General features: G+C 39.6%; 2 protein-coding genes across 7 annotated transcripts in view; both read left to right on the forward strand.

Moving 5' to 3' along the window:
• pag1 (phosphoprotein membrane anchor with glycosphingolipid microdomains 1) overlaps window positions 1-2,440 on the forward strand; it is a 56,981-nt gene extending 54,541 nt beyond the window's left edge. For all 5 annotated transcript variants that reach the window (XM_083523792.1, XM_083523791.1, XM_083523794.1 and 2 more), the window contains exon 7: window positions 90-2,440. In XM_083523792.1, the coding sequence (XP_083379918.1) occupies window positions 90-398 (309 nt within the window). In that variant the 3' untranslated portion in view covers window positions 399-2,440. The remainder of the gene's footprint in view (window positions 1-89) is intronic.
• Window positions 2,441-5,479: 3,039 nt separating this feature from the next.
• The window catches only part of znf704 (zinc finger protein 704), a 60,386-nt gene continuing 49,124 nt past the window's right edge, over window positions 5,480-16,741 (forward strand). For both annotated transcript variants that reach the window (XM_083523737.1, XM_083523738.1), the window contains exons 1-2: window positions 5,480-6,731; window positions 12,057-12,262. In XM_083523737.1, coding sequence (XP_083379863.1) covers window positions 6,549-6,731; window positions 12,057-12,262 — 389 coding nt within the window. In that variant the 5' untranslated portion in view covers window positions 5,480-6,548. The remainder of the gene's footprint in view (window positions 6,732-12,056; window positions 12,263-16,741) is intronic.

Below are 16,741 nucleotides of genomic sequence, written 5' to 3' on the forward strand. Positions count from 1 at the left end.
AGACCAAATAAAATACAGTGAGATCCTTTTATTCAATTTGCTTCACTCTAAACCCAGACTGTTTATTTTCTTTTCCTGCCTCCTCGCAGTTATTGTGCCTGTACCACACTGTGAATAAGCCGGTGATGGAGGAGGAAAAGGAGCACGACTACAGCAGCATCGGGGAAATCAGGGGTATGGTGGTGGAGTCGAGCTCCAGCGAGCTGTACGCTACGGTAAGAGACGCGTATCCCTCGCCCCCTGCCGAGCAGCCTGCGGAGAACACAGACCCCGGGTACGAGACCATCAAGATCACGAAGAGCGTAGAGGACGAGGGCCAGCAGGATAACGGTCTGATGGAGTCTGACTACGCAAATGTCGGAGAGCTGGAGCTGAATAGCGAGACGTCTCGTCTCTGACTGAGAGTTGCACAGCACTTCAGTAAATCTGAGTGATGTAGCATGGCTCAAATGGACTTAGTTTAGCACTTATTTGACACTCCAGCAAATCAAATGAATATGGAGTCACAAACTTGTGCTTATGGTGTGAAGGTGCAATAGAAAAAAAACGTTTGATTTGTTGTCACAGCTCTAACGCTCCTGGTTCGATCCTAAGCTCGGGTTACTGTCTTTGCAGACTCTCTGTGTACATGTGGGTTTCATCAGGGTTCTCTGGTTTCCTTTGACAATTGAAAAAGCATGCCAGTTGGTGGATTGGCCAAGATAAATTCCCCCATCTACATTTTCTTTAATTAGCCAGTCTGTTCCTGTGTTAGACTCCAGATCCACCCTGACCAGTTACTGAGGATGACTGAACAACTGAATGATGTTCTCATGCTATTAAGAATTCGCACGATCATGATTCTACATGACTTCTGATTAGTTTTATGTGGATCCAGACATATTGCAACAGTCATTTTATTAGCTAAATTAAGTCAGTGTATGTATAGTATGGTGATGTGAATATTCTGGTGCCATAATTTATAGTCACCGCAGTGCTTACATTATGATGCTTGACGCTTAGATCCGACAACACCGCTGTAGCAAGATGGATCTTTTTGAATTACCTCGCTGCTTTTGATTTGAAAATCAAGATGCAAATACATATACATAACTAATCTAATGTATAGAAAACAATTACTATTTTGGATATTTTGGGTCTGTGCCATTCAGTCATAATTAGAAGTTTTTAGTTAGACTGGTAATTATACAGAAATTAGCTATTTAATTACATTTCTTTAGCCCCCAAATTGTTTTATAGATAAAGCAGTGATCAGACAACATGAAAATATGATTGTTGAAAAAAAACAGATGGGGAAAGGACGCTGTATATGAGGTGCATTTACTTTCAAACAGACTTTAACCACTGATCTCTCTATTTGTTTTTTGTTGTTGTTTTTTTACTGGAAGCAGTAGATAAAGTGGGTGGTATTAGCATATGGTAAAATGTGGCATTCGGTACAATTTTACAATATCGCATACATTTGGGTTTTTGTGATAAAACTGTTTTAGCATGTTGGCACCTCTGGCTCGTTAAAGAAAAAAAAAACTTCAAACATTCATACGGTCCTAATTTTAATAATGCTAACAATAGAAAAAAAAAAAAAAGCATATCGATTCCTAACATAGGAATTTTCTAAATGATTTGTGATGTGAAGAATATATGGATGTGCATCCAGTTGAATGATACAATTCATCAATTAATTGTATTGCCGTAATATATAATAGGTACAGAGTTGTATGTTTGTAAAGCACAAAAGGTACTCACCTCGGCACTATTATTACAGTACCATGTACAAACTTCAAATACGAAGTGCTTCTCAAGAACAGACACTGCATGCGTATTCATGACATGCCAAGAGACAATTGTACATACTTCTAACTTTATTCATTAACATGTACGATTTTTACATACCACGTCCTCTATAACGTGCCTGTCTTTTCTCTCTTTTCTCTCAATGAAGGCTTTAATTGTATATTCCTGTCTGACAACTTATAAAGCACATGAGGCTGTGGATTTTTTTAAGTCCTGTGGATGTTTAAAAGGAATTTGTGTGTGTATGTATGTATGTGTGCTTGTGTGTGTGTGTGTGTGTGTGTGTGTGTGTGTGTGTGTATATATATATATATATATATATATATATATATATATATATATATATATATATATATATATAAAACACACACATAAAGTGTCCCACTGAGGTTGTGTGTGATTGTGAGTGGGTCTTGTTCTGTGAAAACTTTGGTACATTTTCTTGGTACATGCTCTGTATTGTAAAAGTACGTGGATTATTTAATATCACGGTATAATATTATCTTTTTTTGCATCATAGTGAATTGAGTGTATTTTATTTAATTTCTTTTGTAAACGCATATCACTGCATTTGTTTTGTATCATCATAATCGTTTTAAAATGTCATTTGCCGATTAAATACTGCAGTCATGCTGGATTCATTATAGAGCTTGTGTGTGTTTAATGCATCCTGGTCTATGATTACATAAAATAAAATGTATATAAAAAACACCTCTTGATCAGTTATAGTAAAAGGTCCATTGTATTGAATAGACTGAAGCTCAGTAAAAGCTCTGGTACTGTTCTTATAAAAAAAAAAAAAAAAAAAACTTTTTTGCATGTTTCACAGGTGGTAAACCATTTTGCCAATGTCGTGAAAATTGTCCTTCTAAATTTAGACAAGTGTCATCTCATGTGCTTCCACGAGGCAAAAAAAAAGCCAATACAGCAGCATTGCTTTATTTTTTGTTTTGCATCTCGACCAATGATACAATACATTAAAGATACATATGAAGCAACTACCAATGTGACGTGAAACGATTCACCTCTGTTATGATGAAGTGCGATCCGATTTCGATTCGATTCAACACGATGCGATTCAATGCAATACGATTCAGGGAAAAAAGATTTGCTCTGAAATTCAATATGGTACAGATAGTTCGCTTTTATTTCTGGTTCAGACAGACAGGAAATCATACATTTGCTTAAGTGCCTTCAGACATCCAACATATGGCCAAAAAAACAAAAAAAAATATACACACACACACACACACACACACACACACACACACAAAGTGAAACCTCGATACTCTCGACTTTGACACTCGCAACCTCAATAGTTTGCGAAAGTTCGGAGTAACATTTCAAATTTGTACTAATAAATTACAAAGGAATGTTTGAAAAACTTTTATTATTGTATTATTCATTTAAAGTAGTAAATAATTATTTATTTATGACCAGAAATTCACTTCATGTACAGTACATGTACAATTCCCCTTGAAAAAGGAACCATCAAAAGGAGAGTCGAAACCTCGCCATTTTTATTTTTACTCACGAGGGGTCATAGAACGTAACCCTTGCTGGTTTCCATTAAATTTGAACCGGATAAAAATAGCGGTGCATTAAAAAGTGCAATTTATTCCCCAATTCACCTAATATGTCCTCTTTAGTACATCTACAGTACAGCTTTACCATTAAATTCACTCTTTATATATATTTATATATATCCTGTGGTTAGTAGGATCAACTTAAAAACTAAATTCCTTGACTCTCTGTAATTTACTAAATATGATTTATTATATCCAGGATATTGATTTGCCATAGAGGAATTTTTTTTCCCTTTTCATATTTGACACTAAGCATCAAGTATGCAAATGCATTCAACAGAGGTGCTGTGAAAAGGGGAATTTTCCAGAAGATGAAAACTCTCCAGGGGACTTTGGGTCACCAAGAAAAGAACTGCCTTCCATTATAGAGATTCTGAGTGATACCTTAATGATTTTCTGAATTTCTGCACCTACCAGGCAGTAAAAGTGCATTTAGTGCTAGAGTGATTATTGTAAAAAAAAAAAAAAAAAATGACAGTTGCTATTAATTGTTATCCTGGTGCTGTTCTGATATTTCCATAAGTGACAGGTGACTTAAATTCCAATACCAACGTGCCTGACAGAACATGAAAATGTGATCTATTTACAGGTAGAATATTTAAATAAGGGTTGTGCTTTATTTATATCATTTCATTACTAATTCTACTGAGCTGTGAAGGACATACAAACAATGCGACATTTTAGTTTTGCCCATTCACATTCACACAACCTCAGAAAACATTTCAATCCTTACTGTTATGTTCTCAAGGCCAACCGGTTCCTTTCTGTTATGCCAAAACATGACAACATATGTAATACTGACCTACATGCAGCTTTTTTTTTTGCAGATAACAACGAGTGTATGATGATAGACTCGGACACCAGATGGCCTGACACAACGCATGAGTCTATTTTAGGAGCATGTGTAATATATGTGTAATTTCAGCTATGAATTGCCGGAGAAAACGTATTAGTAGGAGGGTTGTAACAGTCAGTTGTTTTTTTTGATGATCCACTATCGTGACCTTGAGACAAGCGGTTTTAAATTGAAGACCATGATGAGATTTGGTATCTACAGGCACAATTTCATTTGATTTATTCCTGACAGGCACATCTGTCTCAGCATGTGTTGTGCTTCACGATGGAGCTGCTGTGCAATATAAAAGGAACTTTTATCTAAATGATAAAGTGAAAACATTATGGCAGAGCATTACGTAAAGTGGAGTTACAATAAAATAAGATTTCTCTAGATGTGTATTGCTGTGTTAAAACGTAGGTGTTCGTATAACTGCAATAGGGGCATCATTTTATTGGGGAGTTGCTGGAGGACTCCTAAGTGGAAGAGACCCACATGGGGCCTAAACTAATGACTGCACATTTTTAGAAATGGAAAGGTGGACAACAGAGACTCCATCTGCACTCATGAAATGATTCTGGCTACAATATTCCAGAGGGTCACATTGATAGCTAAGGAAACGTGCAAATACAGAGTGAAATATAATGTACAGTGACTTAAAAAGGGAGTGAATGTAGAATGCACATGATCTGTCTCATGATTTATGGAATGCTAAATGCATTACACTCTGATAAAAGAAGTGACATGATTGTACAATACCTTGTGACTTGCGGGGATAAAATCCCTGAGTGTATGTGTGTGTATTTGTATGTGTGTGTGTGTGTGTGTGAGAACGCAACTTTACAGCTCTACGATTTGAACCTCTGTTTGATCCCAAAAATGGGTTTCTGTCTTTTTAGAGTTTCACATCTTCTCCCTCAATGTGTGCATATGTGGAGCTGAAATGACATGCTTAACTGCCTCTAGGTACTGTATGGACGCCTGACATAATTTCCTGGACGCATGCCCACATTGTGTTTTGCGTTCCTGGGGGAAGCTGTAGATCCACTGTGACCCTGACCAAAATAAAGCACTTGGAGACACACGTATGATTAAAAACATAAGCGATCCTGTGCCATGTGTTCATTTTGAAGGATATCTGCTCCACCTCAAATCAAACTAAATATATTGTATTCAATGTTTTTTTTTTGTTCTGTCAATCATGGGTATCCATTCAAAAAGCTCTAGCACTGGGACAACACATGGATGAGTTCTGGGGTTTTTTGTATGGAGGTAAGTTTGTTGTTTTGATAGGTGATTTCTAGAACAGCCAGGAATGATAGAAACCACTAGTGCACGATTTGAAGGATAAATATTTAGACTATCATGTGCATATGATTTATGCTATCAGAGATGCGGCTTCTCTATGCAGGATATGTTATGTTCTTCAGCTCTTATGTATGTTCTATGTAGCTCTTGTGTGTGTGTTTGCACACAAAACCGCGGACCCATTTAGCAGTCACATACTTTCTATGCGGTTTGAGACGCACCCCAAGCACTAGGCTTAGGGTTGCATCCGGGAACTTGTACACGCTGGCATGAGATTTGGGAATATAGCTGGCAGTAAAGCCAGGGGTTCTGGGGAGCGCGTTCTGGTTGGAAAGCGAGAGAAGATGCGCGGGGCAGAGAAGCGCGCTGAGACGCGGAGGCGTGTACGCCGCTAGCCAATCGGAGCGCAGATCCTCGGCGCGAGAGCGCACATGTTTACAGCGCGCGCTCCGCCGGTCGAGGCTGCAGGCTCGGTGACGGAAGACCGGCACGGAACGGAACTGCACACGACTCGTTGCGGATGCGATGTGATGTGGGCGACAGGAATCAAGGCTGCTACTCGAAACGATGTGTGAAATGCGTGTACATTAGGCGTCCACACTGTGGTGTTCTTTAATACAGGATCCGTCTCCGGTTTTGCGTTGTCCAGCCCGCTCCGAGGTGCGCGCGCCGTGCCGTGTTTTGTGCGCGTCTCCGCGAAGAAAACAAACACCCCCGACTGGAAAAAAAATAATAATAATATAGAGATCCTTGCCGGTCGGGCTACCGATAGAGCCGTGTGTCCGACCTGCACGCAGCACATGCAGATTTACTTTGAATAAATATGCCTTTTTTTAAATTCTAATTAAACTGAAGAGCGCGCGACTGAGACCGACATGGCCGAAAATGCATCACCGGGCTCGTTACGCATGTGCAGAGCTCGCTCCGGTGCGCTACTGCCTTATTGATTTCGACGTTTTTTATTCGTAAAGGACAATATTTATATAATTTTTTAATATTTTTTTAAAAACCTAATCGGTGGAGTCATGCACGCCCGGCGTCTGGTCAAGCGCTCACTAATCGGAAGCCGCGTGTACGCGCCCGGCTCGGGAGCGGCGGTGGCTGCTGCCGGAGGGGAAGCGGGTGAGCGCGAGAACAGGGACGCGCCGGTGCCGAGCGGACACGCGGAGGATGAAGCTGTCAAGGGAGCGAGGAAGCCGAGCTTGAAGGTGTGTATTTTTTTTTAAGGCGCGCGCGCATTGTTGGAGCGCGCCTGCGCTCGTGTGTTCGCGCGCGCTGCAGAGGCCAGCTTGTTTTTGTTTTTGTTTTTGTCAACAGTCTGGTATGTCGGTCACCACCATCATCGTCGTCATCGTCATTCGTTGAACGCAAACGATGAGAGCGCAGCGATGAGCTTTGCGGCGCGCGTGCTACACGCATGCTTCATGCTTAATGTCTAATAGGTGTATAATGGCAAGCCTTGTTGCAGCACGGACTTGATTAATGCATTTTCTTTGACATGAGCATGGCGAAACCAACCCGCTCTGCAGCATTCTGCACACTAGCGGAAGCGAGAATGTGTGTGTGCGCGCGAGCATGTATTGGTTCATGACAGACTCCATTCTGTCCTCCCTCCCCGACTGGCTATTTATACAGTTCCTTATCGCCCTATACTAATATGTATATGTATCTAATCCAATGCTGCTGCATTCTGCATGCACTGCGGCCACCTCTTGAAATAATGCATTATTCACTCATGAGCTGCTGCTTCATTTCCACTTGATACCTAAAACAAAGCTTTGCCACTTACCTCACTTTCATGACGTCACTCGGCTTCAATTTGCACTTGCATCAAAACACAGATGATGAAAACCTAAAACAATAAAAAAATTAGCTTGCAGCAAACAGGGCATCAGCACAAGCTGCTCTACATCTACTCATAACATAGAGATTTATAAACAAATGGACATGTGTTGTTTGTGTTATGTGTAATTTGCCATTGTTACACTCTGACCCAATCAGTAAATTAGTGCACCAAGATATTTTAAGTACCAGAATATTTGCTCAGGCATTGCATTGAAGTGTGACTTGTGAAAGAAAAAACTTACATGCATACAAAAAGAGGGTGTGTTTGGCGGTTATGAAGCTCAGGTGGAGTGGATCTAAACATTAATAAAGTTTCTCAGATTTAAAAAACTGTTCAATCTGTAGCCCTTGGCACAGCACCAGGATTTCTAATGGTGCCCTATTCATTGGGAATGCCACTTGTTGACTTGTTGTAAGGAGGGGCTTTATTTGCATCAGCATGAGCCCTGAGGACAAAGGCGGGACAAAGGAGGTTTTTCTTCTATCCGTTTCACTTAAAGTCAAATAATGGTGAGGCTGAAGCTCCACTTTCGTGTGGCGTTATGCGATATAGAGCCGCGTGCCGTCCGTGTAGCCTGGTGTCATGCATATATTGTCTCCTGATTGATAACGGGGTGTTTTGAGACAGGCGGTAGAGGTGCTCTTGGTGTTTACTACAGTCCTTGAAGTGCCTTTAAGGGCTGATTAACCACAGCCTGGAACCCGTTACAGATCACAGCTTGACCCAGGAGGATAAATAAATGTCTAGCTGCAAGTTTCAAGTGCTTTTTTGTTTTAAGAGTGTGAAGAACGTGGCGATCACTGACCGGTGTTAAATCTGTTTTTCCCCTTAGTGAAGTGTAGTACAGTGGCTGTGCAGTACAGTCAACCGCACGAGGCAGGACGCAGAGTGGGGGATGTTTTCCTTGGGTTTAATCCAATCAAATAATGGAACCCTCGCGCTCACCAATCTAATTAATTTGATAGAATTATGATATGCCTAATTTGATTGAAGCTCCCGAAGTGTTCGCATGAGCGAAATGTGTTCGTGCACACTGGCTTATGAATTGCTTGATTTAAAATCTTTGAGTCACAGCACAGATGTACATTAGAGCGAAATAGAGAGATGTGTAGTGCACTAAACGTGAATCCAGAACAAATCTGTTGAGGGTACTGTAAGATGCAAGACTGCATATGATTTTTCACTATGATTGTGCAAAATCTGTAGAATGTAAGGGATATTTGAAGTGAATCCAAATTACTAGGAAAAAGTCCAATATAATGCCATCATTCTTCTTCAGTCATATTTTGTTCAGTAGAGTAATTCACAGAAAGTGTAATGTCCATGAAGAACAGGATAAAGCATTATCTGAAGAGAAGCTGATTGAGTTTGGTTTCCAGACAGCGGCTGCTGTGAGAACATCTGCTTAAAACTGTTATAATGAAAGTGATACAGAAAAACTGGAACTAACTCGTTTCCTACAGGCTGCACAACAGTAAAATGCAACTGTAAAAATTAGCGTTTGCAAATCGCTGTGGTATTAAAGGAATAAAACCTTTTGGGATTTTGCTGCTATAGGAACATAAGGAACAAACTATTTGCCATGTCTTTTAACATGTCATAGGACAGGAAATGATTAGGTTTATGTGATTATGAGCTTAATTTCTGTGTTATGATTTGAGATATTGTTTACTGCGCTTTGTGGATTGGCATGTTAAATAGTTAATGGTGGAAAAGTCACGCTGGAGTCAAAATAAAGAGAAAAAGTAAAAAAAAAAAAAAAAAAAAATCGTATCTTTCGTGCTTTTTTTTTGTTGTTGTTGGGGGGAAAAAAGCTTTTTTTGTGATTTTTGATGTCGAATTAAATAATTAATTAATTACTTTTTTTTTTGTGTCACATAATAATGTTTAAATAAACAGACCTGTTGCAGACCTGATTTATTTCTACTGGCTGGATGTTAGTTTGTGGTCTCTACTTTTATTTTAACTTTTATTTTAACCAATTTAATGTTTGAATGTTTTAGAATAAGGGGGCCAAAAATGTCCGTATGCACATGGACAGGATGCATTAACGCTTGCATTAAGTGCAAGGAGTAATGGAATACTAAGCCATTGATAATATTCAGTATTTTGTGGTGTTTTGTATCACTCAGCACTTCAGCATGTTGTAGGTGTGATGAATAGTGTAGAGATTTAGAGAACAACGTAGCATATGAGTATAGCAGGCATGTTGCTTAACTATGCATAAACTTAGCCACCAGGGATTTCGGTTCAACGGAGTAAGTGTTTGTGCAAACGGATTCCTTCCTGGATCCTCCTGTGTGGATTGTACGGAAATCTGCACCGATCATCTACACCCAGGTGTTCATTGTTATAAGATAAGATTACACACTCCTTCTCATCACCATGCAAACAACATCTTGATCTAGTTTGTGGCCCCAGTGCAGCTAATTGTCGTTGTGCACCTGTTGCCATCGATGCAAACACGACTCCAGTTATAGGTGATCATGTTTTTATGCCCCTTTTTTCACCATTTAAAGTACCAAAAATGTTGGCACCAGAGAATTGAATATGTGGCCACCAGTCCAGTACCAAAGCTTCCATTATGTTTTTTTTTTTGGTAACTGAAAAAGGTACAACTAGTGGTATTTAGGAGAAGTTGCTACAGCTGTAGCTTTCTGACTGGTTGTGTAGAAAGGAATGATGTAAACAAGACAAAAAGTTTGTGGACACCTGTCCACAGGATTCCTATGTGCTTTTTGATCATCCCATTCCAAATTTAGTTCCCATTTGCTGTTATAATAACCCCCACTCTTTTAGAAGGAGGTTTCACAAGATTTTGGTGTGTGTGTGTGTGTGTGTGTGTGTGTGTGTGTGTGTGTGTGTGTGTGTGTGTGTGTGTGTGTGTTCATCAGCCAGAAGGGTTTTTGTAAAGACAAGCAGTGATGTAGGTGAGGTAAGGAGGTCTGTGGTTGCATTTAGTGTTCAAATTAATCTCAAAGGTGTCCAATATGGTTGAGGTCAGAGCTCTATAGCAGACCACTGAAGCCACTCCAATCCATGTAAATCATATTTTCATAAATCTGGTTTTGTGTACAGGGGCTTTGTCATGGTGGAACATGTGTGGGTCTCCTAGTTCAAGTGAAGGGCAAATTGAATGCTACATCCAGAGACATTCTATCGAATTATGTGGTAAAATGTTGGTGGATAAAACACATGGCATGTACCTTTGTCTATGTAGTGTAGTCAATGATCCAAGTAATATTTAATCTCGACACCTAAAAAATGCATTACTGAACTGCTAAAACTCTCCCAAAATACAGTAGCTCAGTGGTTAAGGCATTGGACTCTGACTCCGGAAGGTCATAGGGTTAAATCCCAGCACCACCAAGTTGCTACTGCTGGGCCCTTGAGCAATGCCCTTAATCCTCAACTGCTCAGTTGTAAGTCGCTCTGGGTAAGGGCATCTGCTAAATGCCATAAATGTACAGCCAATGCCACTGAAAGGACAATATTTTGACCAGCCCCATCAATGTAAATTTGTCTCAGCTTCATAGAAAATTTCTGCGAGTGTGTCCATAGAACTTTCCCTGATCTTTCGGAAATGTTACAAACACAAAAACATTTGCAGTAAATCTTCCCAGGGTGCTTGTTTGAGACCACTTGTCGTCTCTCAGCTGAGGCTGAATGTAGTTATTTACTACAGATTTCTGTTTGATTGTTAGAATTTGCAAACTCAGCTTTGTTAGCAGGATACAGTAATCCACCGCTTTACCGCGGTTCGAATCTCGTGCCCCCGGTTTATCACGGAATTGCATTTGCCACATAACTAATTAGTTTGGCTGATTTTCCCGGTCTCTCGCGGATAGCATGATAGACCAAAAACCTATAGGTATAGTTTTTTATGGAGTTTTATGTTGAAATTATGAAATGTATTAATACAAATCTAATTATTAATTATGAAATATAGTAAAATGTTAATACAGTACAGTACTGTATACGTAAAATAGCATTTTTGGGGTGGCGTCCGTTTATCGCGGGCTGTTTTGGAACGTAACCACACCGATAAACGAGGGATTACTGTATTTTTTTCTCCAGTGGTTTTTGAATATAGTGGTAGGGTTCACATAAAAAAAAAAAAATCTAATGACAGAACAAGGTTAGGCCACGGTTTATGTCCAAATGAGAACAAATTTTGGAGTAGTAAACATATACAGATACAGAAAGTGGTGTTTTATTACACCTCTGGTATAAAGCAACACACAACATGCAACAACAACCACACAGAGAAACACTGTTGTTGTTTACAAATTTATGTTTGTGTTTTCAGTCCAATTTTGCTACCTGGCATGTGTCACGTCTATGCTGGACGACACAACTTTGCATTTTATATATATATATGGTTAGAAAATATTCTAATGATTGTGTGACCAAACAGTTTCCTGCAGAGTTAAAAATAAAATCTTTTTTTTTTTCTTTTTTTTTTCTTTCCTCCTATTTAAATCATATTTATCCCCAACAGTTGTTGCGATTTACTGTTGTACAAACGCTTGCTTTCAATCTCGTCATGTTGATTTGTTAGTGGGAAAGCACCTAGAATCCCAGTTCGCTCCACTGCATTCTTGCTTTTGGACATGTATGAGGGGGGGGAAGCTGTAGAAGAATGTTTTCCTGCACTTAGTGAACTATGTGTGTTTTCTCTTGGCAGAGTTTGTGTAACGGCGGGCAGCGAGACGTGCCAGCAAAGGGTCAAAACGGTGGCACGCAGAAAAGCGAGAACACAAACGGGGTGGAGGATCTGCGGGCACCGGAGCACAGGCGAGGGGCCATGGAGAAGGACAACACACGGTCCGTGTCCCTGCTTGAGCAAAAACGCAAGGTTGTGTCGTCCAGCATAGACGTGCCACATGCCAGGTAGGACTGCATTGCATAAGCAGCGACACACACTGGCAGAAATAAAAAAATGTGCCAGTGACAAGCTGTTGTATGTGGGTGTGTATGTGTGTTGGTTTAGATGTGTTGTGCTTCTTCCTCAGCTTTCATGAGTGTCTAAGCTGGATTGAATATTAGAAGTAAGAGAAACTTTACTCATTATTTGTCCATCATTAGGAGACACACCAAACAATTTTACTGAGCTCTCTGGTATGAATTCAGTATTGCATGGAACTCATATACTCATATATATAATACATGCAATGCATCATGCATAGCAGGGTTTACAGCAGTCTGTTTGTGATGAAAACGAAGACCCCTGATTGCATATATTTTATACATCTCCACGTCAACCAGGAGACCTTCGAATGACTGGTTCCCCTGTGCGATTTATTTTTAGGATGCTCCATGTGCTGAAACTTAATAGCCTTTGACTTTATGATAACAAAACATTTTTATAAGCGTGGGGTCATAACACATTCGAGGATCTAGCCGATGACCCGGTGTTATAAACAGCACCTTAGTAGTTTTTCTGATGGAAGTCGGGTTTCGATTTTCCTTTACTTGTTATTGCATATTATATTATTCCTTTTTTTTATCTGATGTATTTATTTTTGTACCATAGTGCAGTTTTATGATAATGCACTGGTTCATAATGATATTAGTCATTATGGTATATGATATAACATATACACATGGGCTCATGGGCTTCGAGGTCAGAATTGCATAAGTTACATAACAGTTCAAATTCATGTGTAATTTTTAATATGGAGAAGCTTTAAGGAGATGGAAAGAGTCACTAGTGCCAGCACTTTTTAACAGCCCATGGAAAAAAAAATCTAAATGTTATATGATATGGGGAAAGTGTCAAATTGGGAAGACTTTGTGCTTCTGTTTTTTTTTAGCAGCATGACATTTTTATTACTATTAACTCAGAGAGAGAGAGAGAGAGAGAGAGAGAGAGAGAGAGAGAGAGAAGAGGCTGGTGAGGGACTGATTGTTTGGAGAGTGGTGGAAATTAGCGAATCAAAAAATTTGTATTTTATATCAGAATAATTTCATTTTGGGAAACTTTTCACTTCCAACATTTCAGCGAAACATACCATTCCTCCATCATCGTGCCAGAAGTTGTGGCGAGAGCACAAGCGTAACCCCGTGGTTCTGGTCAGAGTGTGTGTGGAGTAATGGTTCTCTCACTGTGTGTCTCTAACTATCGAAAACTCTCTCCTTAATAAGCTCTGATGTGCAGGAGAATGGACCACTATTCACACAAAGTTCTTATACATCACTTCTTTTATATTTCAATACTGTGTCCCTTTAAATGCACACACTTTTGTGTTATAGGAGTCATATTTACACAGGGGATTAGTACTTTTTGCTTTAGCAAAATAAATAGTGTGTTTTGTTGGATTGAATTTAAGACGTGATAAAAAAGGAGGCAGTTTGTTTTGCAGACATTTTACAAAATTAAGCATTGATTATAAATTGTAAAAAAAAAACTAAATGATGTGCATTTGATAAATTGCAGTGGTATAAAAGGAATAAAACATTTCGGGATGAATTTTTGGACATTAATTACACCGGCTAATTGTTAGTTTTTTAGCATCATGTTTCTTACAAACATATAGTCATCTTACACATTGCAAACCTGTGGCCCCATATTTCTATATTAACTATTAATAATAGATTTGTTAGGATAATATGCTTATTATTACACACTTTATTAGTCATTTATGACTAAAAAATGATTACTGGCAAATTCATTCATTCATTCATTAATTTAACTTCTCCCACTTATCCGTAATCAGGGATCGGGCTGTCAAGGCCCCCGCCTTCGACTGCTGCCCAATCCTCTCAGCACCGGTCACGGTCCTTGATTTATCTTTCTCGTAAGGGTCCCCTGGAGCATAGAGGGTTAAGGGCCTTGCTCAAGGGCCCAAGAGTGGCAGCTTGGCGATACCGGGGCTTGAACCCCCGACCTTCCGATTGGTAACCCAGCGCCTTAACCGCTGGAGCCACCACTCCCCCTATTACTGGCAAATTTACAAATGAAAATCTGGATACGTCGATTCAACTTATTTGAATAAAGTGGGTGATTTTACCTTTTGTATAACACAACTATGTTGTGATAATCAGTCTCATATCGTTAAATATTCTGAGCCACGTTGTACCAGCTTCAGACTTTGTGTCTGGTAGGTCAGCCCGCATCATTCCTGCTGTTCACTCCCATGTTGCGTTTGGCGCGCAGTCCGTAATAACATGTCATTAAGTTGATGATTCTTTCCCAGAGCAATTTTGAAGTGCATTTTATAAGAGTGTGTATGTGTATGTGTATGTGTGTGAGTGTGTGTGTGTGTGTGTGTGTGTGTGTGTGTGTGTGTGTGTGTGTGCACTGTGATTCTTAGAACTATTTTAGCTCATTCGTTCTGCTATATTTTCACCGGAGAGCGTTTGTTTTTTTCCGCTGCCCAGCAGAAATCTTAAAAATTTGTACACAAAAGCTGTTGTAGCATCTCAGACATGGTTTTGGATCATTTGCAGTACTTTATCCCAATTTCCCTCATGGGTTATTGTGGTTTTCTGTTGGCAGAAAACATTGAGCGAATACAGATTGAGTAATGAATACTGTTCCTTGGCTGTTTATGTTTTGCGCCTTTTTTTCAAAACCTCCCTCATGTGTGTGTAGACGTAAACATTGATCATATGTGAATTTGTGGACTTTGGAGACTTTTCAGCAATGGTCAAGTCCATGTGGTGATCCTAGGAGCAAGTCGTCAGTAGTCGAAGGAATTTCGATGGCACAGAGTTTGGAGCACCGAGTGCCCACCAGCACTGGTGTGATGATTCAAAATTGAAAGACCATGTGCCACATACACACAAAGACACACACCTGAGCATGGGATTGTTACCAATCAACAGTAACCTAGATACAAGTGTTTGAACCTCAGCAGACAGAAGCATAAAAGCTCTTCAGAGTGTGTTCAATTACAGTGAAATGGAGGAGAATGCATGAAGGTACTGCTGCAGGAGCAGGAAAAGCCACAGCTAAACCTTTCTCTCCCTCGTCAGCTTTTTTAAAAAACATCTTTTTTATAGAGAGTCATGGCTCATCGGATTTGTTTACACTCAATTTTTATAAGCACTTGGACTGCTTTTGTGAAAAGAAATCAATAACCTTTTTCCCCTGATGATTGATCCACACTAGATCAGCATAAGCATTCTGACATTGCGGCAGCTGACACGCGTGTTTTTCTTTTCTCTCTATTTGGCAACCTTCCACAGAGAAAGTTTTCCAGAAAGTTTAATTCGATTGATGCATATGAGAATATGACATTAACAGCCACATTAACGGGTTATTGTTCTGGTTGTGTTGCTCAGTAAGAGTTAGAGAGCTTGAGGCATTCAGGCTCTGCAGATCTCCTTTGTCCTTCCTCTGCAGCACATACGGGCTCTGGCTATTCTTTTCATGTTTATGTTTTTTAGCCATAGCAGGAAATAGCCAATTGTAACCAGTGCAATCTAGCTCGTGGTACTGCAGCTCAAAATTTTTGACGAATAGCCTACAGAGGACTAATTGCAAGCAGAGGAAGCGAGTATGATCTAAGGGGGCGTGTCCTGAACCTGATTGTTGTCAAACAGTAAAAACAGCAGCAGGCCTTTGCCAAGTTCAAGGCCTTTCCAAAAAGTCGTTAAGCTTTGCAAAAAAACAAACAAAAAAAACCACACCAGTAATGCAGTTTATCTATTTTTTGACTGACTGTGGGTTTGTTACCATACGGTAGAGTGCAAAAGTTTTCACACCCTGGAAACTAGATGAAAAACAAGCCCCAAGAAAGAAAGAATATATTGAGCTCATTCAAAATGATTTCTGTTTAAGGGTTTAGTTCATTTACACTTTGTTGATTTTTCCTCATGTTTTGGATTGTTGTCTTTTTGCAGGATAAACCTACATTTTAATCTAAAATATTAGTTTTGCGTTTTTTTGGTGATAAATGGAGGGACATTTTATTTCTTTCCATTTAAAAACAACTTTTAGTATTTACCTGCCATATCCTTTTCCTGCCAGATTTATGTGTTTTCCTTATAAAAAAGGAGTAATAAGTCTACCAGGCTTGCACTTGGGTATGGAGAGATACTCCAAGATAAACTCGTTTAAATTGTTGTGTTATTGCTAAATGCACCCACATTTAATGTTTAACAGGAAGTCTTTTTTTTTTTGAGAGAGAGAGAGAGAGAGAGAGAGAGAGAGAGAGAGAGAGAGAGAGAGAGAAATTGCAAATGGTGGTACTTTTTCCTTCTTACCATCCAAAAACAATGGGGTTGAGAGGGGGTGTTTAAAAAACTGGTGGCGTCTTTGCTGATTTGCCTGTATTTCCTGACACCAACCAGCTCCCTGTAGATGCACATGAGCCTCTCTACTGTGCTGGAACCAGTCATTTATTGTGAGGAAGTCTGAAAGTT

The sequence above is a fragment of the Silurus aristotelis genome (genome assembly GCF_946808225.1).
Source record: "Silurus aristotelis genome assembly, chromosome: 21".
Classification (NCBI taxonomy): Eukaryota; Metazoa; Chordata; class Actinopteri; order Siluriformes; family Siluridae; genus Silurus; species Silurus aristotelis.